At 32.1% G+C, this 24,090-nt stretch overlaps 1 protein-coding gene across 4 annotated transcripts in view; it reads right to left on the bottom strand.

Moving 5' to 3' along the window:
- Window positions 1-4,257: 4,257 nt before the first annotated feature.
- Kah (Kahuli) overlaps window positions 4,258-24,090 on the bottom strand; it is a 47,361-nt gene continuing 27,528 nt past the window's right edge. The window contains exons 2-5 of one of the 4 annotated variants that reach the window (XM_075304112.1): window positions 13,035-13,741; window positions 12,884-12,962; window positions 12,642-12,829; window positions 4,258-11,481 (exon numbers count right to left, since the gene is read on the bottom strand). In XM_075304112.1, coding sequence (XP_075160227.1) covers window positions 10,694-11,481; window positions 12,642-12,829; window positions 12,884-12,962; window positions 13,035-13,719 — 1,740 coding nt within the window. In that variant the 5' untranslated portion in view covers window positions 13,720-13,741 and the 3' untranslated portion in view covers window positions 4,258-10,693. Of the gene's footprint in view, window positions 11,482-12,641; window positions 12,830-12,883; window positions 13,742-24,090 lie in introns of all 4 variants that reach the window. The other 3 variants (XM_075304113.1, XM_075304110.1, XM_075304111.1) reach the window with 3 other exon arrangements.

The raw sequence follows: 24,090 nt of genomic DNA, 5'->3' as shown, positions 1-24,090 counted from the left end.
AACTTGGACCGATATAGCCCATGTTCGAACTTGACCTGCCTGCAAACAAAAAACTAATCTGTGCCAAATTTTGGGACGATAGCGCCATTATTGAAGGCTGTAGCGTGATTACAACAGACAGACAGACAGACAGACGGACAGACGGACAGACGGACATGCTTATATCGTCTTAGAATTTCTCCCTGATCAAGAATATATATACGTTATATAGTCGGGAATCGATATTTCGATGTGTTACAAACGGAATGACAAACTTATTATACCCCCGTCACCATTTTATGGTGGTGGGTATAAAAAGGCCGATTAAATACGTATATAATCTAGTTTGACAAAATTTTCTATAGAAATAAAATTTTGACAAAATTTTCTATAGAAATAAAAATTTGACAAAATTTTCTATAGAAATAAAAACTTGACAAAATTTTCTATAGAAATAAAATGTTGACAAAATTTTCTATGGAAGTAAAATGTTGACAAAATTTTCTATAGCAATACAATTTTGACAAAAATTTCTATAGAAATAAAATGTTGACAAAATTTTCTACAGAAATAAATTTTTTACAAAATTTTCTATAGAAATAAAATTTTGACAAACATTTCTATAGAAATAAACTTTTGACAAAACTTTCTATAGAAATGAAATTTTAACAAAACTTTCTATAGTAATAAAATTTGACAAAATTTTCTATGGAAATAAAGTTTTGGTCGATTACAAAATTTTCTATAGAAATAAAATTTTGACAAAATTTTCTATGGAAATAAAATGTTGACAAACATTTGTATAGAAATAAACTTTTGACAAAACTTTCTATAGAAATGAAATTTTGACAAAACTTTCTATAGTAATAAAATTTGACAAAATATTCTATGGAAATAAAGTTTTGGTAGATTATTTTTGGCGATATGGACCAATTTTTGTGTAATAAGTCATCGGCTATATATAACTAAAGACCGATATGGACCAATTTTTACATGGCTGTTAGAGGCCATATATTGACAAAATGTACCAAATTTCAACCGTATCGGATGACTTTTGCTCCTCCAAGAGGGTCCGGCGTCAAATCTGGGGACGGTTTATATGGGAACTATATATAATTATGGACCGATATGGACCAATTTTTGCATGTTTGTTAGAGACCATATACTAACACCATGTACCAAATTTCAACTGGATCGGATGAATTTTGCTCTTCCAAGAGGCTCCGGAGGTCAAATCTGGGGATCGGTTTATATGGGGCTATATATAATTATGGACCGATACGGACCAATTTTTGCATGGTTGTTAGAGACCATATACTAACATCAGGTACCAAATTTCAATCGGATCGGATGAATTTTGCCCCTCCAAGAGGCTCCGGAGGTCAAATCTGGGGATCGGTTTATATGGGGGCTATATATAATTATGGACCGATATCGACCAATTTTTGCATGGTTGTTAGAGACCATATACTAACATCAGGTACCAAATTTCAATCGGATCGGATGAATTTTGCCCCTCCAAGAGGCTCCGGAGGTCAAATCTGGGGATCGGTTTATATGGGGGCTATATATAATTATGGACCGATATGGACCAATTTTTGCATGGTTGTTAGAGACCGTATACTAAGACCACGTACCAAATTTCAACCGGATCGGATGAATTTTGTTGCTCCGGGAGGCTCCCCAAGCCAAATTTGGGGATCTGTTTATATGGGGGCTATACGTAAACGTGGTCCGATATGGCCCATTTTCAATACCATCCGACCTACATCAATAACAACTACTTGTGCCAAGTTTCAAGTCGATAGCTTGTTTCGTTCGGAAGTTAGCGTGATTTCCACAGACGGACAGACGGACGGACGGACAGACGGACGGACGGACGGACATGCTTAGATCGACTCAAAATTTCACCACGACCCAGAATATATATACTTTATGGGGTCTTAGAGCAATATTTCGATGTGTTACAAACGGAATGACAAAGTTAATATACCCCCATCCTATGGTGGAGGGTATAAAAATAATAATAGTAAACCGTGGATCTCTTTTAAATAATAAGGCCAGGGAATGTCCCCTTATGAAATGCTCCTTTTTCTCCCCATCAAAAAATCAGATATTCCATATTAATTTTACACGTCTTCTGTAAATTTCAACTAAATCGGAGAAGTTTAGTTTTTTTACTGTACTGTAATGTCGAAAGGAAATTTTTTATATAGTTAAATACATTTTTTGTAGCTAGTGCTTTAATGTTTATTATAGTTTTTAGAATTGTAATAAATAAATAATTAAAATTAAAACTTTTAACAAACTCTTTTGTATGTAGGCAAGTGAAGTTCGAAGATGGGCTATGACGATCCATGTTTCGATATAGCCCCATATGAACCGATTTCCTCAGTTGACTACTTGAGCACATAGATGCCGCTACTATTTATCCGATATGGAAATTTACAGGTGGTTTAGGTCCATAATAAATGTGTCAAATTTGGTATAAATCCGTGTTTTCATATAACTTCCATACACTGAAAAAAATATTGATCTAATATGGAAGATTATGCAACTTAAATTTTAGGACTCGAAATTTACGCAATGCTAAGGACAAAATTCTTTAAAATAATGATATTTTAATTAAAAGAAATTTTATAATCCTTACTTCAAAAAGTTTTTTCATTAAATTTAGGACACAAATCTTGAAATTTTGCGTCCCTCTGTTGAAGTTGTAGATCTTTGAAGTAAGGCAAATGTTCCTTAAAATAAAGAAAAACATTTTTAATTTAAAGAAATCGTCTTTACGTCTCAACTGACATATTGAATTTTTAAATTTAAGATAAAAATGCTTCAAATATAGGCTAAGACTTATTTTAAGGATTTGCATCTTTGGTTTAAAGTTTTTTTTTAGCATTAAGAAAACGGTTTTTACTCTAAAGTACCTGGCATTTGAATTTTGAAATTGGAATTTGTTTGTACATAAATACCTTTATTAATATATAGCAAATAGAGAATAAAAATTCGATGAATGAGATCTGTATCAAACTTTAATTTTATCGATCCTAAATTTAAAGCCAGGGAGGTCCCTAAAAAATGTCTTTATTTTAAAGAAGCGGCATCTTTGGCTCGGAATCAATACCAAAATCCTTAAAGGAAGGTCAAAATCTTTGGATCCAAGTAAACTTTTTTTGAGTGTATAAACCGATCTCCCGATTTAAATTCTTGAAAGCATTGAAGCCATAATTGTAATTTTTTTTAATCTGCTACTTTATTTTTCAATATTTGATCTAGGAAGAGAACATCCTCTTTTCACAATTTTTTAAAAGATTTTAAATATCTAGGTTAGGTTAGGTGGCAGTCCGTGTATGCAAGGCGGGCATGTAAACCATTGCACCACGTTGGCTCCCGATATATAGAGATAACACCATGCACTAAGGAAGTTGATTAACTGCATGAAATTGCATATATGCAATGTTTCGTAACTTTTCCTCTAGTGATCAGAATTGAACGAACATTGGTTTACGGTATCATAACTCGATATACAACAGTTCTAACATACCAAAAAATGTTTATCCATGATCAAATTAAATCATGCAACGAAGGGTTAAGTTATTGGACTTTGGAGATAATGAAAACTTATTCAGTAGTTGTTCATTTCAATTTGAAGTTCACCAAATTCGACGGGGTCTATCCTTGACCAAATATGGAAGATTATGCAACTTAAATTTTAGAACACGCAAAACTAATATTAAGGACAAATTTCTTTTGAAATAAAGAAATTTTAGTTAAAAGAAAGTTAATCATGCTTGCTTTTGTACACGAATTTAGGAAATTTCCGCCCTTCCGTTAAAGTCATATATCTTTAAAGTGGGGAAAGTTTTCCTTAAAGTAAAGAAAAAACTGAGATGTTGAACTTTTGGACTACAGTTAAAAAGGCTTCAAATATAGGTTAATACTTATTTTGAGGATTTTCCATATTTGGTTTAATTTTATTTTTTAAATGAAGAAAATATTTTTTACTTTGAAATAACTTATATAAAATATGGATTTTTATGTATACATGAATAGCTGTGTTCATATACAGAAAATAGAGAAAAATATTCGATAAATGAGATATGTATCCTGATTTTAAATTTATAGAGTCCAGATTTAAAGCTAGAGCTAAAGTTCCCAAGAAAATTACCTTATTTTAAAGAAGCAACACCTTTGACCGAAATCCTTAAAGAAATGTCAACATCCATATAACCTTGGATCCATATAACCCTTTTTGAGTGTGTTTAAATTAAACATCAATTTTGTTTGTTTATTGTGAAGCGTATATTTTTCTTCATTTATTTAAGATTTAATGCAGTATAAGGTAAAAAATGAAAATCTAAATACATTACAAATTTTGGCAATTGTTTAAATAATATTGCACCAATAACGGCCATTGTAATCTAATGTTAAAAAAAAATAATAATAGTAATAATAATAAAATTTGCATGATAAATAATTATGAAATTATTGTCTGGTGTCAAACTGAATGGGTAGCCAATTATGCATCAACATTTTGTCCCATCTGACGTGCAACTAATTTTAAAGACTAGATCATCTCGTCTATATCCGCTCAGAACCAAAGACTCTAAGCCAAATACATTGGGGTTTTATTTGCTATAAACTAAAGACTATATGTAGATATATAATACTACTAGACTACAAATATACCAGGTAACTTCTATAAACTATTATTGAATAAAATATCTTGGCATATAAACCATGTGTATATAAACGGATTATGTTTTTTTTTTTTTTTTTGGTTTTTCTTTTAATTATTTTTTTTGTTCCTCTATGGAATATCTATACTACAATATTTGTTGTAAAATGACAATTGAAATTGATTGCAATACTGTATTGTTATAAGTACATAAATACATTCTACATATTATAAATATTCTAGTATATAAATGAAACATTAGCATAGGGGTTTAAGGCGGAGGCGCTTTGTGAAGGCGCCTTTTCTGGAATTCAAAGGCACACGCGTTTTTAGCTATATAACCCTTTTGACTACCGAGAATAATGAAATTTTGCATTTTCAAATTTTATTTTGTAGACAGGAAAAATGTCTACAAAATAAAATTTTTTGAACTGCATTTATTTAAGGAAAAATCTTTTGTTCTATACTTATATGAAGTTAGTTAGAGTTTATTTAACCTTAGAAAATTCTTCAAAATTGGTAGAAATTTCCCCCCTAATAGTAAGTAAAACTGGCATGGAGGCCAAATCATGGATATTTTAACGACCATTTAGGAAAAACTTCATTGATTTTTATAAAATTATATTGCAATATGTGTAAGTACAATTTTGTATAATTTACGAGCTCATTTTTTCTATGCATAGTTTTGAGGTTCTAGATGTTCATATTCAGGTCACATTCCCACTGCTTTTCATTATGTGTTCTATTACTTTAATTTCATTATTTTTAATTTTTATCAATTTATTTTAATTAGGCTTCGATAATTTGATTCAACTTGAGAAATTTAATTTTGTTTAATTTGATTTCAGCTTATAAATTTGAGTTTAATTTTATTTATTTTAATGTACACAATTAATTTAAATTGATTCGATTTAACACGAGATATTTATTAGAATTTAGTTTACTTTATATTATTGCAATTTAAGTTTATGTAATTTTACGTTAACTTAATTTTAAGTTAAATGTAATTTGATATACGTTTTCGATGTAATGAAATTTATAAATTGAATTAAATGTGATTTCATTTAATTTAGTATTATTGCACTAAAAAAAAGAAGTTGTTGTAAGCTCTGAGATTTATTTTCCTTCAAATACGTGTAAGATTCAGACGCATTTCTCTGATGTAAAAATATTTTACTCGCCCAAAAGTTGATAACCTTTTCACTAAGGACATTTTATCCTTAGCGAAAAGTGATTCGTCTTTAAGCTGGATATCTCCACATGACGAAAATTATATTGAACTAAGATAAAGTGAGTAGCACTAAACCTGAGACAATATAGAAGTTGTTCTTAAATTTGATGATGGCTGCACTGAAAAAAAAGTGAACTGTGTTATGGGAAGAATGAACTACCTCGCACGAAAATTGAACTAAATTTTACTCCACATTTTGAGATTTCCCCAAAGGTTTGTTAAAACCAGGAAATTTTAATTCCCTGTTGTACTTTTTAACTGCAGTTCACGAAATTACATCCTCTCATAGAAGAAAAAATAAACTAGAAGAAAATCATTGGCGCCATACAGTAGTTCATTCTTACTATTTTTGGGAATCGTACGAAAATTTATTTTTGCTTTAGTTCATATTGAACTTATTTGTACGGTCAATGAACTTTATACCCACGTTTAGTGCATAAAATTCTTGAGACATACTTAGAAAAAGTAAGATTTCATTAAGCTGTGGAAAATTTCGATAAAAATAATAAAATTTAACTAATGGCAAATAATTTTTTCCAATAAAAATAGGTTAAATTTAGCGTTAGTTTAACTACGGAATTTTTTTTCAGTGTACAAATGCAAATGAAATGACTATAAATGTAAAAAGCATTAAAAAATGGGTGACGTCTATAATATTATTTTGTTTTAAAATTACTTTTGACTTGAAACATGGAATAACTTATACTTGAAGTCGAGTTTAAATTTTGAATTGTAAGTCGCGTTAAACACTTGGCTGGAGCTGAAAATTGAATAAATTTATGTTTGCTTCTCGCACTAAAAACAAGTAAACTCTACATTTCACTAAAGCCGATTTAATTCTATGGAATTATTACGTTTTAAGAAAGTTTCCATGACTTTAATAATGTTTTGGGTACGTTAGTTAAATTAACTAAAATAGAGGAAAAAATTGTACAAAAATGAAGCATAAAGATTAACTAAATTCGTGTCTCCCACAAAATAGTTCAGAATTTCTTAAAATTTGTACATTTTACCAATAATGCGCCTATCTTGAACTTCGTATGGCACTAAAGACATTTTTGGCAATTTTGAATTCCAATTTTTTTTTCCTTTTTTTTTTCCTACGAAAATTTCTTTAATAAGTGAAAAATAATAATAATGTCTAATAAATTGAATATGTCGAAAGTTATTTACTTATTTTTGTGAAATCGGCGTGACATCTGCGTTTCTAATACAGTTTAGTTGGAATTTTATAAAATAACTAAAATTTTCTTTCCTGTTGGGTTCATTCTTTTTCCAGTGCAGTGCCGCGCGCAAAACCCTAATTTAAAAGTGAACTGCTTCTTAATTATATCCTTATTGTAATATCTTGCTACTTTGGCTACAAAGCCATTAAAGTAAAGATGTAATCCTTGGAACTATGCTCTTAATGTTTCTACTTAAATGAAACCATTTCAATTAAATTTTATTTTAATTAAATTGATTTTGTTAATTAATTTAATTCGCCTTATCAGAATAGATTGTTATGTTCGTTATATAGTTTAATTTAGTTGATTAAAATTTAATTTAATTTTGTTTTACTTTGATTATTATTTTTTTAGTTCTTAATATAACTTATAAGGAATACACTAAAAAAAATATTTTCGTGTGACCAAAGATTTCATATCCTTAAAATTTTAAAATTCAAATCCGAATTTTGCTTAGCAAAGAAGACGCATTTTTCTGATATAAAATTTTTTTCTTGTCCGAAAGTTAATAAACTTTTGAATGCATTGGTTTTATCCTTATAGTTAAGTGATTCGATTTAAAATTGGGTATCCTAATATGAAAGAAAACTTTTGTATGTCTGAGGTCAACTTAGTTTTAATAATTGTGAAAAATTCTTCAAAATTAATGAAATTGTCTTTAATATTGTTGACTTTTTGAGAGATGAGATTTTTTTCAACACCTTATTTTCAAGTCTTTTTTTTGGAAACAATGTATAATTTGTACTTGTAGTCGAGCCCGAATTTGGAAATTAAAGTTGTCCTTACCATGATTTTAAAGGACTCTGATGTCACATGAAGAAAAAAGTTGAAAACGAGTAAATTGAATTTTGTTTCCTAGAATCATGTACCCAAAACTTAAAATTAAACGAGAATTGAGTCTTAAACTTGTCCTTACTTCATTTCATCGCTTCTTTGGCTCGGAATCAATACCAAAATCATTAGTGTAAAGAGAAAATCTTTGAAACTGAACATGTTTTTTTTTGCAGTGAGAAACTTTCCTTCATTTTATTATTTTTTGTGTACGTTAGTTAAATGAAACAAAAAAAAGAGAAAAACTGTATACACACTGAAAAAATATTGTCGTGAGGTCAAAGATTTCTTAAAATACGAATGCAAATTTTGCTTAGTATAGAAGATGCATTTCTCTAATATAAAGTTTTTTTTCTGGTCCAAAAGTCGATAAACTTTTCAATGAAGTCGTATTGTCCTTATAATTAAGTGATTTGACTTAAAAATGGGTATAATAACATGAAAGAAAAAAATGTTAGGGCTAAGGTCAACTTGACTTTAATAATTCAGAAAAATTCTTTAAATTGAAATAGTTTTTAAAATGTTGTCTTTTTTCATCTTTACTACAAAGCAAAAAATCGCTCCAAACTTTATTTTAAAGAAGTTTTTTACTTCAAACATAGCATAATTTCTACTGGAAGTAGAGTCCTAATTTGGAAAATAAAGTTGCCGTTAACTCGGTTTTAAAGGACTTTGATAGCATATGAAGAAAAAAAGCTGAGGAAGCGAGAAATTAAAATTGACTTCCTAGAAGCAAGTACACAAACCCCAAATTTAAAAGAGAATTGTGTCTTAAAAGTATCCTTACTTGTATTCTCCGCTTCTTTGGCTCGGAATCAATACCAAAAGTTTTAAAGTAAAGACAAAATCTTTGGAACCGGGCATTCTTTTTTTTCAGTGCACATATGAATAATAAAGATTTACTAAATTCGTATTTTCCACAAAATAGTTCAGATTTGCATAAAATTTATAAATTTTACCTAAACTGTGTCCACCGTGAACTTCGTATGACGCTAAATACATTTTTGAAATTTCTCACTTTTTTAATTTATGTTCATTTATATTAAAGTTTTTACATTAAATTTGAAGTGAGTGAATTTAATTTTAATTTAAAATAGTTTATTTTATTGAAATATACTTTTTAGTTTATATTTAATTTAATCATTTAATGTTATAACTTTAAGATGGCAATTATTTCTTAAATTTAATCTAATGTCGTCATGTTATGGTTACTCCATCTATAATCGAAACCTTTAAAAAAAAGTACCAGATCAAAATAACCGATGTATGACCCATCTTCGAATTCGATGCTCGCTGGATAAAAATACTACAGTAATCCCTCGATTTACGTCGTGATTGGTTCCGGAATTTGACGACGTTAATCGAAACGACGTAAACCGAATTAAAAATTGTTTATACTTACTCCTAAACCCATTTAACATATGTTGTATGTGCATAATAAAAAAGTTCAAAAATAAAGGTAATTCAGTAATTTCGGTAAGAATTTCAGAAAATAAAATGTTACGATGTCATCATCTTTGATACTAATTTTACTTATGGAAGGCGTTTCTGATAAAGTGGGCAAAAAAATCGACGACGTAAATCGAAGATTAATGGAACAAACATTTTTACGACGTAAATCGAAACAACGTAAACCGAGGCGACGTAAATCGAGGGATTACTGTATGTGTAAATGTGAAACCTCTGAGAAATGGGTACCCACGGTCACCTAAATTTTTGTACACATGTGAGTGGTTTCTAGTAATGCGTTAATATAGCGAGTGTCTCACCACAATTGTCCGGTTTTCAGAGGGTCCAAATTTGAGAGGTTCCACTGTATAGGGGGCTTTGAAAAATTGTGTAAAAAGTAGCCTCTTATTTAGTTCCAATGTATTTACAGGGTACTTTGTCATATGACAAAAATAATTCCCAGGTGGTGGCGGTAGTAGAAAACCAATTTTCAAGTAAATAGAACTGCCTTAAAGGCAAAAAGGAGATTTTAACTGCTAGTTCAATTAGAATTTATAAATATAGGCCAAGCATTTTCAATGCATTTGACACGTAGATGAACATCAGCGTGCTTTTTCACAACACAATATATAGGATAAGTCTAATTTATATGCCTAAGTAATCCCAGTTTTATTGAAATACAGTTTGATCACAGGAAGTCTTTAGTTTCAACACAAGGATCAACAAAACAGTATGTCCCCTCTAGGAGTTATCGGTAGTCAAAGGGTTAAATTAAGTATGTATGCCTTGGAAAAACCTTCAGTAGTTTCTATATTAACTGATTTAAGAAATAAACGTAAACATCTCAGTTATATCAAATTGTTTTTGAAGTTAAAAATGGCATTGATATTTTCTTCAATAAAATAATGTTAAAAACATTTTATAAATTTAAAAAAAATCTGTAATATAAAATAATCTCAAATACGTATATGTGTATATATGTGAGTATGTGTGTGTATATAAATTTACTATCACAAGTGTTTGTTTTTTTTAGGATCAACTACATGGCTAACTAAGTACATTCGTGTGCTGCAAGGAAATAGCTCTACTAAAATTAGTTAATATCATCGTTATGATCATTCAATGGAGGGTCGGGAGTAATTTTTTTATTATTACTTTTTTGGTATTTAGGAGTTTTAGGATGTGTCCACTGTCTTTAGCTTTGCTTTGGTATCTTTTGCAATTTCCAAATTTTCTTGAGATTCTTTTGTTCAATGTCTTTTACATTTTTTGTTTTTAGTTTTCGTTCGACAAATTTGTTTAAGCGACAATGGCATAATTTCCCGTCATTTCAAAAGGGCTGGTCTTTGCTGAATGTATGAAATTATTTTTGGGTGAAAAATCCACGGGCTGTTCTTGCATTTGCCCATTAGCATCTGCATTTGAAGTGGCATAGAATTGCACTTGGACATGAGGGCTGGATTGTGAGGGACTAACTTCTAGATTAAGGGCCGGAGCAAATACATGACTAGCCCCATTCAAAACTGGCGGCGTTTGTATAACACTAATACGTTTGTAATGCTCATAATCTTCGGGAGGCATGGTATTTGTCAGCATGGCATAAGACTTCTGTTGATATGGAATATCTATGCTCGTCTGAAGATGATCACTAACCATAGAAATAATTTGCAAACCTGCTGGATGGCCACCTGTAGGTGTCCCATTGGCCACAGTTTTATAGTGTAACATGGCCTGTTGTCTATCCTTTTCCTTTTGTAACAGTTTTGTTGCCAATGTAGATTTGGCTGATTCCACAGAGTAGCCTCCACTAAGAGGGCCAATATTTACTGGAGCATTATTTTTTGTCGTTGATGATGAATGTTGATTGTGGGCAGAGCGATTGATTCTCACTTCTTTGTCGGCTCTATGGTGATTCTTCATACAGGACGACTCCTCGTGCTTGTATAAATAGGATTTTAAGGCAAATGCCTTGCCACATCTTTTGCAGGTATGTGGTTTGGTATTCGAATGCGTCTGAATATGGGCTCTCAAATTTGATTTGTCTGCGAAGGCTTTGGTACAAACGTTACACTTGAATGGCTTTTCACCTGCAAATAAAGTGGAAAAAATTAAATAATGGAATGTTAGTATTGATTTACATTTTGAATGGGAAAGTAAGTATTTTTTCCGAAAAACGTTAAAGGTCGATCTCCAGTTTTAAAACGTCTTGAATTTCGATTAATCACATATTGCGAAATCTTTAAAAATATCCAAAACAGCATAATATGATTGCAATGCGATAAATTAGAAGCAGGCAGGACATAAATTGCCAGCTGAATACATGGACAAACAGACGGACGAACAAAGCTATATCGTCATGGACCGATAGATGGATAGAGCTATATCGACATGGACCGACAGACGGACAGAGCTAGTGGTGACCAAGTTCTAATTTAATATATTGTAATGGCGAACTAACTTGGCTAAGAGTTTCAGATCTTCTACACTAAACAGCGTCATCTCCAAAAACGTCAAACTTAGGGAAAAATCGTCAATTATCAAAATGGCGACAAATCATTACTTCTGGCAACACTGGTATCAGACCATACGAGCATTTCAGCGAACACAAGCTGATGATTTAGCATAAACTAGAATGACGAATGTCGATGGGAGTTGTGCTAATACTATCAAAAATTTTTGGTCCCATCTAATTTCGTTCGTCTAAAAATTTGTTCATTTATTGCAATTACCATAATATTCTTACCATAGTTATTTTTTAGATCACCATTAACAGAATCTGGTAAAATATTCTATAGTCAAAATAATAATAATTTTTTCCGCAACAAATATGTTTGAAAATATTGTGCCATAAAAAGTATTCTTTTGGGATCAAGCAAAATCAATGTTAATGACAATTCGTGTAAAAATTGGGAGATCTAATTAGATGTTAGATCTCAAAATTGGCAACTTCAGATCCAAGCAGATATAGCCAGATATGATGAGATAATTGAGATTTAACTACATGTTGGGATACATATAATTATATATAAGATATTAGATCTAGGCCAATATTGAGATTAGATATGTGTCACCATTTTTCGAATCTACTCATGTCTAATCGTATAAAATTAGATCTCTCAATTTTTATTCGGGAACGATTGTCTCCAAATACTTATATTCACCATTAAGGACATTTTTTTAACAGACAAAATAGTTTTCTTCTCTTCGAAACGAATTCTAATATAAACGAAACCAGTATCCATCTTACCCGTATGAGTTCGTATATGACCCTGCAACAGCCATGGTCTGGAAAATTTTTTACCACAATACTGACACTCACACCCTTGACTGTGAGTTCGAACATGCATCGAAAAGGCAGGCATAGAAACATAAACCTTTTCGCAGAACGGGCAATGTCTGGCCTTTTTATCCATAATCGACCTGGCAAATAGAGAACTAAGATTAGAAATTTTCGACTTCCAGACATTTTCACAAATAAACACCACTGACCTATGGGTTTGTCGATGACGGGCCAAGTTTGAGGATGTTGAATACTTTTTTCCACATTCCGGACAAATGTGCTCATCGTCTAAGAGATTCAAAGATCCAGAGTTGGAATCAATGTGAATTTGTTGCACACCATCCGCTTCATTGTAGTTACCTGCCGATATATTGCCGTCATTTAGAAGGTCTTTGTGATCTTTGTGGCTGTGATGGCGATGTAGATGACTATACGTTTGCTCGTCCCCACTGCCACTGCTCGAACTGCCTGGAGCACTGCTACTACACGAGGAGTGTTCATCATAACGAAGGGAATTATCGGATATTGTGGACCGGCGTAATTTTTTCCTATCAAATACTTTGTGGCTGTAATAGTTGGAGTCATCATCGGACGATGAATAGAATGTTAGCCCATTCGATGAGCCATTACATAAATGATGGTGGTGATGATGCAAATGAAGATGGTGATGATGTTGATGGGGCTCCATAGTTTCGGGCTGCTCTGGATACGAATGAAATGTTGTTGGCTCTGGTGATCTGGTTTCTCTCTTTATTGCAGATATTTCACAATTTTCCTTTAATCGTCGATGCTCACTTTGTGTCTGAGATCGCATGTCATTCAACAGTCCGTGTGATTTGCGCTCGGTCACCTCTTCACATCCGCTTATGACCACCATTGGTTTCATTACTTCATCCGGTTGTTGCGTCTTAATGTTGCTATGGTTTTCATATGCTTTCAATGCGATCTTCTCGGCCGATGTATTTAAACGACCCGCTGCTACTTCGGCCAACTGTGTCAAATTGTATAGCTCCTCTGGTATGACTGTGGTCTGTTCCTTCGTCATTTTGCCCAAAGAAAAGAATAATCTAAAATAGAGAAGAAAAAGAATATCCAGTGTAAAATTAGGTTTTCAATATAAACAATTATCTTTTTTGAGGTAAAGTTTCCAGTGAATAAATTCGTCCAGAATTTATAATGTAGAGATAATTGGCTGTGGATGTGGATGACAATAAGAGCTACATGATCCAGTGGGTTTGCTTACAAACTGATATGGTCCATTTGCAATAGCATCCGACCTACATCAATAACAACTACTTTTACGAAGTTAACGTGATTCTCACACCCGTGATTCTCACGCTGGATCGACTCAGAAATTTACCACAATCTAGAATATATAAATATACTTTATGCGGTCTGAGACCAAGACTTCGATGTGTTACATACGGAATGACAAAGTATACCCCCATCATATGGTGGAGGGTGTAATAAAGGGCTGACAATATAGCTAACTACCAGGACTCTTCGTGCATAATTAAAAACTTATAGTCATAAAAAAAGTTTAGGTGGAGAATGATCCGGTTAAATTGTAGAAAAAATTTAAAGCTATGGCTTCAAATTCCAGGAAAATTCTGGCTGCTTTAAATTCATCGATTCCAAGCGATAGTTGGACAACAGAAATTAAAAATTAAAAAACACTAAACATGTTGAGGAGGTTCAACAGTAATTTGTTTGTACTCAAAAAGTACAAAAGTAGCAACATTATCATCACTGATGTAGGGTTTCATTTTTGTACTATTGAGTTTGCATTTTGCCTCAAATTCAATTTCCGTTTTTTTTTTTGTTTAAGTGTCATAAACACTCTCTTTCTAAAACAAATGACGTATTTTTTTATACATTATTCTGAAGGTCAGCCTGTGTAATGTGTTCTGCAAATACTGTCTATAATCAGTAGTTGTATATCTTTTAATAATTTTGTTGGCTGTCGCAAGGCGGACGGAATGTGGTGGAGAGAATCGTTTGTGGTGCAACCTGCTGCATCAATTTAAGTGCGTCATGTTTAGAACGATTCAATGAAATAAATTAAAAAAGCCAACATTTATAAAGTGATTCGCAAACACAAGCTCGTTTATTCCTAATGATTTGAATTGAGGCCAAAATGTTTACATATTGAACAGGGTGTCATCAAACTAAGTGAACATATTTTGTCTTAATTTTGAATATTTCCCACAAGCTTAACAGAAGCGGTAGCGACAGGTTTTTCTCCTTCGTATAGCCGAGCACGCATGATTTTCTATTTAAGAAAAGCTTTCCTAGTATTTAGAAATGTTTTACGTGCACCCAAAAAGTTTAAAATGTTTGGAAAACGGATGTCGCAAACGTTTTTCTTCTATTACAGTTTTTGTATCTCTTCGAAAAGTTTAAACTTTTAACATGAGACAAATTTATTTGTTAGAAAATGTGTACCTTTGTCGTAAATAAAACACCTTTCTCTTCTGTCCTATAGAAAAATTTTTCCAAAATTTTATTCCTATAGACATTTTTTCTAAAATTTTATTTCTATAGAAATTTTTTTCCAAAATTGTATTCTATAGAAATTTTATTTAAAATTTTGTTCTATTGAAAATTTTTCCAAAATTTTATTTCTATTCAAAAATTTTGTTAAAATTTTATTTTTATAGAAAATGTTTCCAAATTTTCATTTCTATAGAACACTTTTGTCAAAATTTTATTTCTATAGAAAAATTTTCCAAAATTTTATTTCTATAGAGAATTGAACTAAGAGGTCTTAGTTGAAGAGGAATGTTTCGCAAAATCTACCAAAACATCAAGAATTCTACTAATCTATCAAACAGTAAAAAATCAACCATTTTTGGTACAATTCTACCATCTGCGGCAACCAAACAATAAAAGGAAAATTTCGCGCACATACAGGATAACTGCACGCAGAGAAGGTATGTGATCACCCCAAACATGTTTCAAGAACAAAATGTTATTTTGATCATGGGACATTTTTATCGCAACCATGTTATTTTCTCGAAAATTATGATTGCGATTGCGGCAATCATATATATTTTCGCCGAGAAAACAACATTTTTGCCACAAAATTATCCCAGGTTCACCGTCCAAAAATAACACTTTGCTCTTAAAACATGTTTTGGGGTGATCATATTGCTTCTCTGCGTGCAGTTACCCTGTATATCGTATAGCATATTTGGTTTGATCTATACGAGCACATAAAAAATATAAAAAAAAAATCTAAATTAATGGTCATCATAGCAAAATATTCGCCCTGATGTTTTCTGTTGCGTACTTTATTTGGAGCTAAAATTATTTTGTTGTAGATATGGAATCTAATTAGCGTTCAATGATTATTTAACCTACTTTAAATGGTCTGTGGAAAAACAACAACAAAAACCGATATAGATCGAATATTATGTGGACGCAATAAATTGATAGAGCGCTGGGGTGGGTGTGGCAGGATATGTGACGTGCGGAGTGGTGCTTCCTATTGAAATTGGTATGTTGTTATTGTTGTTTGTCCGAACGCCATAGGTAAGCGTCACATGTCTAGCCCAGCAAAAAAATTTGGAAGTTCTTCCAAACTTTAAAAGCACTTCCAGAAGATGCACTCCCATTGATGTTCTTTATTTTAACTACCCAGGAAGTTGTTTTAATTCAATTTTTTTATAACTTGATTTGTTCATACTTTTAATGGGTAATTTTAACTTTTTTGTTTCAAATAGGTTAAAAATGGAGTAAGAGTTCATAAAATGGTACAAATCATTTAAATGTTGTCGAAAAAATGCTAAATTCAATATGAAAAAAGTGTGAATTTTTGAAAATATTTGAGGTCAAACGTTTCCAACAAGCGTTAGAATCCATTAAAAATTATAAAAATTATTTATTTGACAAAATATACATAACAGAATTTTTTAATTTACATCCAAAACACTGAATTCGGATTACACCTAAAGAAGTGATGCAAATTCAGTGCAACGACTGTTGAAATGGAGGACTTCCATCCTATGACAAGCCCATGTTAAATTCATCGTTTCTGCGTCAATTATGCACCACTTCCGGATCCAAAAAGAACATTTTCATTACTTTTTTGGCGACGCTTTTTTTGCTGGGATACAATTCCTTTTCAAATCAAATGAATGTTTTTATACCCTCCACCATAGGATGGGGGTATATTAACTTTGTCATTCCGTTTGTAACACATCGAAATATTGCTCTAAGACCCCATAAAGTATATATATTCTGGGTCGTGGTGAAATTCTGAGTCGATCTAAGCATGTCCGTCCGTCCGTCTGTCCGGCTGTCCGTCCGTCTGTGGAAATCACGCTAACTTCCGAACGAAACTAGCTATCGACTTGAAACTTGGCACAAGTAGTTGTTATTGATGTAGGTCGGATGGTATTGAAAATGGGCCATATCGGCCCACGTTTACGTATAGCCCCCATATAAACCGATCCCCAAATTTGGCTTGCGGAGCCTTCCGGAGCAGCAAAATTCATCCGATCGGGTTGAAATTTGGTACGTGGTCTGAGTATACGGTCTCTAACAACCATGCAAAAATTGGTCCATATCGGTCCATAATTATATATAGCCCCCATATAAACCGATCCCCAGATTTGACCTCCGGAGCCTTTTGGAGGGGCAAAATTCATCCGATTCGGTTGAAATTTGGTACCTGATGTTAGTATACGGTCTCTAACAACCATGCAAAAATTGGTCCATATCGGTCCATAAATGTATATAGCTCCCATATAAACCGATCCCCAGATTTCACCTCCGGAGCCTCTTGGAGGAGCAAACTTCATCCTAGCCGATTGAAATTTGGTACGTGGTGTTAGTATATGGTCTCTAACAACCATGCAAACACTGGTCCATATCGGTCCATAATTATATATAGCTCCCATATAAACCGATCCCCAGATTTGACCTCCGGAGCCTTTTGGAGGGGCAAAATTCATCCGATCCGTTTGAAATTGGGTACCTGATGTTAGTATACGGTCTCTAACAAGCATGCAAAAATTGGTCCATATCGGTCCATAATTATATATAGCTCCCATATAAACCGATCCCCAGATTTGACCTCCGGAGCCTCTTGGAGGAGCAAAAGTCATCCGATGCGGTTGAAATTTGGTACATTTCGTTAGTATATGGCCTCTAACAGCCATGTAAAAATTTTCAAATTATATTACTATAGAAAGTTTGTCAAAATTTCATTTCTATAGAAAGTTTTGTAAAAAGTTTATTTCTATAGCAATGTTTGTCAACATTTTATTTCCATAGAAAATTTTGTCAAAATTTTATTTCTATAGAAAATTTTGTAAAAAATTTATTTCTGTAGAAAATTTTGTCAACATTTTATTTCTATAGACAATTTTGTCAACATTTTATTTCTATAGAACATTTTTTCAACATTTTATTTCTATAGAAAATTTTGTCAAGTTTTTATTTCTATAGAAAATTTTGTCAAAATTTTATTTCTATAGAAAATTTTGTCAAACTGAATTATATACGTATTTAATCGGCCTTTTTTTTTGTTTAATATATAACCCTTATGGACTAACTTACAACTTACTAACTTATTTAGAAGAGAGTGTTAAAAAGTTTTACGATACCTTGCCATCGGCAAGTGTTATCGCAACCCAAGTAATTCGATTGTGGATGACAGCCTTTAGTAGAAGTTCCTACGCAATCCATGGTGGAGGGTACATAAGATTCGGCCTGGCCGAACTTACGGCCGTATATACTTGTTTTTCATTTCAAATTAAACCCTATTCAACCAAAAATTTAGAATTTATTCAACTTCAATCCCAAATATTCGTTATTATTTACTAATACTACATTGAAAGAAGTATTTTCTTCTCCGAGAAACAAAATTTTAGACATAAGAAGGATTCTTTTGAAACTAACAAATTTTATTTAAAAAAAATACATAAATTAAATAGTTTGTGGCAAAGTGGAATTTTGTTTGTCTAGAAACTCGTTCCGAAGGAAAGTATTTTTTCTTTGTGTGTACTTCATGCGATTAATGTTAAAGATGCAATATATTGAACTGTATGAAATCAGAAATATTCTGAGTTAAATGCAAAACGAATTCAATTCTATACCGAATATCACTATTTTATTTATTAAAGGAAAGTTCAAAGTCTTTTTAATGGTAAAACTTTTATAAACAAACAACAAAAAATTGTTTTGTAAATGTTCAACAATTGTTTACTGCTTGTATGCTATTTATATGTCAACAGCATCATTTGTTACCTGCTGACAGAATCAGCCACTTTTTGATCATTGCAGTTGGGGAATAAACTTGAAATGCCCATTAAGGTAAACAAAGAAATGAAGTTGCGTTCGTATTGGATGCGCTTAATGCCAAATACATTTACAGGAGAATGACTAGCATCGTTGGTCAATATAAGTAAATCTATGATAGAACATAGGCTATTTTCACAAATTAACGATTAATGACAAATATATTTTTGTTTCCTTATCAATGAAATGAAATTCGAAGTAACTTTGTACAAAGCTTGTTCACAATCAAAAGCAAAATAGGTTTCAATTATTTTACATTATGTTTTCAATATGACATTAAATTTAATTACCCCAAATAATTTATTGGAAAATCCAACTTTATTTAAAATTGTAGACTGCTGAAGTGGGTTCTTAGTTGCTTTGGTGTGCCCTAAAAATGTCGCCTCTGTAACACATACTACCAAACAAATTCTTGTCCAAGCATACACATTTTCAGAATTTGTTCAACAATTTGTATCGCACAAAGGTGATATATTTCACCTGAAGCATGTAAGTTCGGCTAGGTCACGTTCAGTACCTGCTGATATTTTAGGCTCACTTGGACTATTCTGTCAATTGTGATACCACACCCAGAAAAAAGGGGCTCCAATGCCAACTGAACTTTATTTTAGTTCATGAAGATTAGTTGATTTTAGTTAAATTTTGCACAATATGAGTAAATGTTCCTTATTTGAATAATTTTTTGGTAATGACGTGAACTAAAAATAAGAAAAAAAGTTATATACAAATACAGTGCACAATTTTACTAAAAAAATAAAAGAGTTCATATTTTCCTAAAATGGCAGAAGGTTGCTTAAATTGAGTTCATAAGTCTGTTAAATGAGTAAATTTTACTAAAATTGTACCTGTCTCGAACTTCGTACAGCGCTAAAGACATTTTAACAATTTTTAAATCCAATTTTTTCTTCCAACATATGCAATTTTCTTAAACAACAGAAAAAATTTAATTATTTTTAAAAAATTTTCTTCAATTTGACAAGAAGTGTTAACTCATTTGTAACACGTTGCAATTAGAAAACTATTTTAGTTCAAATTTTCTAAAATAAACCTACATTTTCTTCCACGGTGGGGTCACTTTTTTTTTGGGTGCATAGATTATTTCAGATAGTCTATTCGGAAGCCAATATTATAAATATTACAAAAAAGAACACCAAGAAAAAAGTTGGCTGTTGGTAATAAATATATTTAATATATTAATAAAACATGTCTTTTATTGAAGAAAAAAATTGCTTATATAAATACATAAAATTGTGTTTAAAAACGAAGGTAAGCAATTCTAAATTTGAAGTAAAAAGTTTACCACAAATATGTAAGATTTGTCCAAATGAATGAAAAAAGTTCAATAAAATTATTCCATATATGAATTCAATTCAGTTAATTTTTATACCCCCCACCATAGGATGGGGGTATATTAACTTTGTCATTCCGTTTGTAACACATCGAAATATTGCTCTAAGACCCCATAAAGTATATATTCTGGGTCGTGGTGAAATTCTGAGTCGATCTGAGCATGTCCGTCCGTCCGTCTGTTGAAATCACGCTAACTTCCGAACGAAACAAGCTATCGACTTGAAACTTGGCACAAGTAGTTGTTATTGATGTAGGTCGGATGGTATTGCAAATGGGCCATATCGGTCCACTTTTACGTATAGCCCCCATATAAACGGACCCCCAAATTTGGCTTGCGGGGACTCTAAGAGAAGCAAATTCCATCCGCTCCGGCTGAAATTTGGTACATGGTGTCAGCATATGATCTCTAACAACTATGCAAAAATTGGTCCATATCGGTCAATAATTATATATAGCCCCCATATAAACCGATCCCACGATTTGGCTTGCGGAGCCTCTAAGAGAAGCAAATTTTATCCGATCCGGCTGAAATTTGGCACATGGTGTTAGTATATGGTCTCTAATGACCATGCAAAAAATGGTCCACATCGGTCCATAATTATATATAGCCCCCATAAAAACCGATCACCAGATTTCACCTCCGGAGCCCCTTGGAAGAGCAAATTTCATCCGATTCGGTTGAAATTTGGTATGTGATGTTAGTATATTTTATCCAACAACCATGCAGGAATTGGTTCATATCAGTCCATAATTATATATAGCCCCCATATAAACCGATTCCCAGATTTGACCTCCGGTGCCTTTTGGAGCAGCAAAATTCATCCGATCTGGTTGAAATTTGGTACGTGGTGGTAGTATATGATATTTAACAGCCATGCCAAAAGTGGTCCATATCATTCCATAATCATATATAGCACCCGTATAAACCGATCCCGAGATTTGGTTTTGGAGCCGCTTGGAGGAGCAAATTTCATCCGAGTCAGTTGAAATTTGGTACATTGTGCTAGTATATGGCCGTTAACAACCATGCCTAACTAGGTCCATATCGGTCTATAGTTATATATAGTCCTTAGATAAATCGATCCCCAGTAACACAAAAGTTCATAATTGTATATAGCCCCCAAATAAGCGACCCCCATATTTCAATTCTGGCTCTCTACCACGTATGGACTACCTCACAATTTAGAAAAAAATGTTAAGAAGTTTTAAGATACCACAACCCAAGTAATTCGATTGTGGATGACAGTCTTTCGTAGAAGTTTCTACGCAATCCATGGTGGAGGGTACATAAGATTCGGCCTGGCCGAACTTACGGCCGTATATACTTGTTTTCGTTCTGTAGTATAGTGGTACATAAATATAGGAAAACGTTAACTACTATAACATATGGAATGCATTCTACCCAATTTTGTTTTACTTTAAATTAACATCGATAAATAAATTGAAACTAAGTGGGAAGTTAGATGACGTTTTCGAATGTCCTCTGTAGTGGACATCGGTAGTCAAAGGGTTAAAAGTAATTATTTGGGAAGTATTTCCAATTGTTTGCCAAACTATCATAGATATTTGCTTGTTTGGTATGATATACATGAAATCTGGAATAGTAAAATTTTACTCAATATATTGAAAAAATTTACATAACTACCCTAAAAAAATCGCTTCTGTAACATATACTCCCAAACACATTTTGCTTCAAGCATATATATTTTCAGGATTGGTCCAAACAAAATATTGTTTGTATTGTTAAAAAAAATGTTTTATCTTAGGCATATGCTGGTAGAAAAATCTTTAATGACATTTTCTTTGTGTATATATATTTTTAATGCGCCGATTGGTTACTTCCATTTTTTACTTGCAGCATACTCTCTCGGTCTCTCTTTCTAAACACATATATGCTTATTGGCAATTTCTAAATTAATATATGTTTGCATCCACACATATTATATATAGGTTAGGTAAGGTGGCAGCCCGATGTATCAGGCTCTCTTAGACTATTCAGTCCATTGTGATACCACATTGGTGAACTTTTAATTTTTTGTTTTATTTTTTTTTATTACATATAAAAAATGTTATGTCCGAAAGCATATTAACATAAATGTCGCAAACATGTTATGCTAGTCTTTAAACATTGTATGCTTGCACTTAAAAATAATATGCTAAAAATTGGAATTCCAAATATATAATATTTACGCCGAAACATATAACAAAAAAAAGACTTTCGTATGTGTAGCAACTAACATGAACGAACCCTTGCTGATGTCTTTTTCGTTTGGGGTTGTTTGTATTTTTCTATTTCGATACTTGTTTGAAATTTATATCATCTAATTTATAATCATTAAATCTGACATTGATTTTATGAAAATAAAAAAAGAAGAAAATGTCGACAGCAATTTTTGTAATTTTTCAAAGGCTGATAATTTAGAGGCACAACAGGCCACTTTTCATTCGATGGTTTGCCTCAAATAAGATAAAGATTGTATACATGGTAGCTGGCACGAAGTATTACAAAGTTCACACAGGTATGTACATATATCGGTCAAACTGCAGGTATGTACATATATCGGTCATATAGCAATATGAAATTTTGATTATTGATGGCATTTTCACCTGTGTAAATACAATTCAAAATAAAGTTATGCATGGATGGAGTTCAAGCCTAATAAATGAGAACGGGAAAATCTCTAACATTGAGAATATTCAAAGAGAATAAAATAGGTTAGTACCAGTGTTGCCAGGTTTGGGTCCCCCAAATTTAGGGATTTTTTCCACATTAGGCGGGATTTTTAAGGGGTAGAATTTATTTGGACTTTTCAGGGCTTTTATACCTTATAAAGTAAAACAACCCTCAACCAAATTCGGGCATGAATTTAAAGAAAAAAAAAAGAAGCGGGAGGTCATAATAAGTACCCAACTAAAAGGAGGTATGTATTAGAATTATTGTCCCTACCCTTTTCACATGATTCTGTTGAAAGGGAATTTTCAATGTTAACAAGAAATTCGATGTCTACATTCCAGAGTACGCTAAGTCTAAAAAGTGAATTTTACAGGAGACGGCTTCAAAGTTTATTTGGAATTTCTCAAAAACCGTATAAGGTAGAAATTAATTTTTTCGGTGTTAAAATCATTTTTTTAGAATGTACGAATTTCAAATAATAGAACAGGGCTAAAATTGGCATGAACCGTTTTAGATTGAACAAAGCTTTTTGCGTTTTTCATCTAAGTGGACTTAGCATCATTTTATCGGAATTTTTTTCTTGTATTGAAACTTCAAAATGTCTCCTATAAAAGACTTAAAGTCCGAAAAGAGCAGTGCTTGCTATAAACGAAATGGACTGTGGATAAAAACTTATTTTTTTTTATTGCAAAAATAACAATTTTGTGGACTGATATGGACCACTTTTAGCATGGTTGTTAAATATCATATACTACCACCACGTACCAAATTTCAACCAGATCGGATGAATTTTTCTTCTCCATAAGGCGCCGGAGGTCAAATCTGGGGATCGGTTTATATGGCAGCTATATATAATTATGGAATGATATGAACCAATTCCTGCATGGTTGTTGGATACAATATACTAACATCACGTACCAAATTTCAACCGAATCGGATGAATTGGATAAATATACTTAGAGCAATATTTCGATGAGTTTCAAACGGAATGGCAAGTTATGATGGAGGGTATAAAAACGAACTCCATCAAAACTCCATCGAATTAAGAAATCGTATGTTACCTTCAACAACTGAAAGTCTTTTTAG

The sequence above is a fragment of the Haematobia irritans genome, chromosome 4, assembly GCF_050003625.1.
Source record: "Haematobia irritans isolate KBUSLIRL chromosome 4, ASM5000362v1, whole genome shotgun sequence".
Classification (NCBI taxonomy): Eukaryota; Metazoa; Arthropoda; class Insecta; order Diptera; family Muscidae; genus Haematobia; species Haematobia irritans.
Note: the sequence above shows the minus strand (reverse complement) of the source record. Positions and strands in the feature narration are given on the sequence as shown.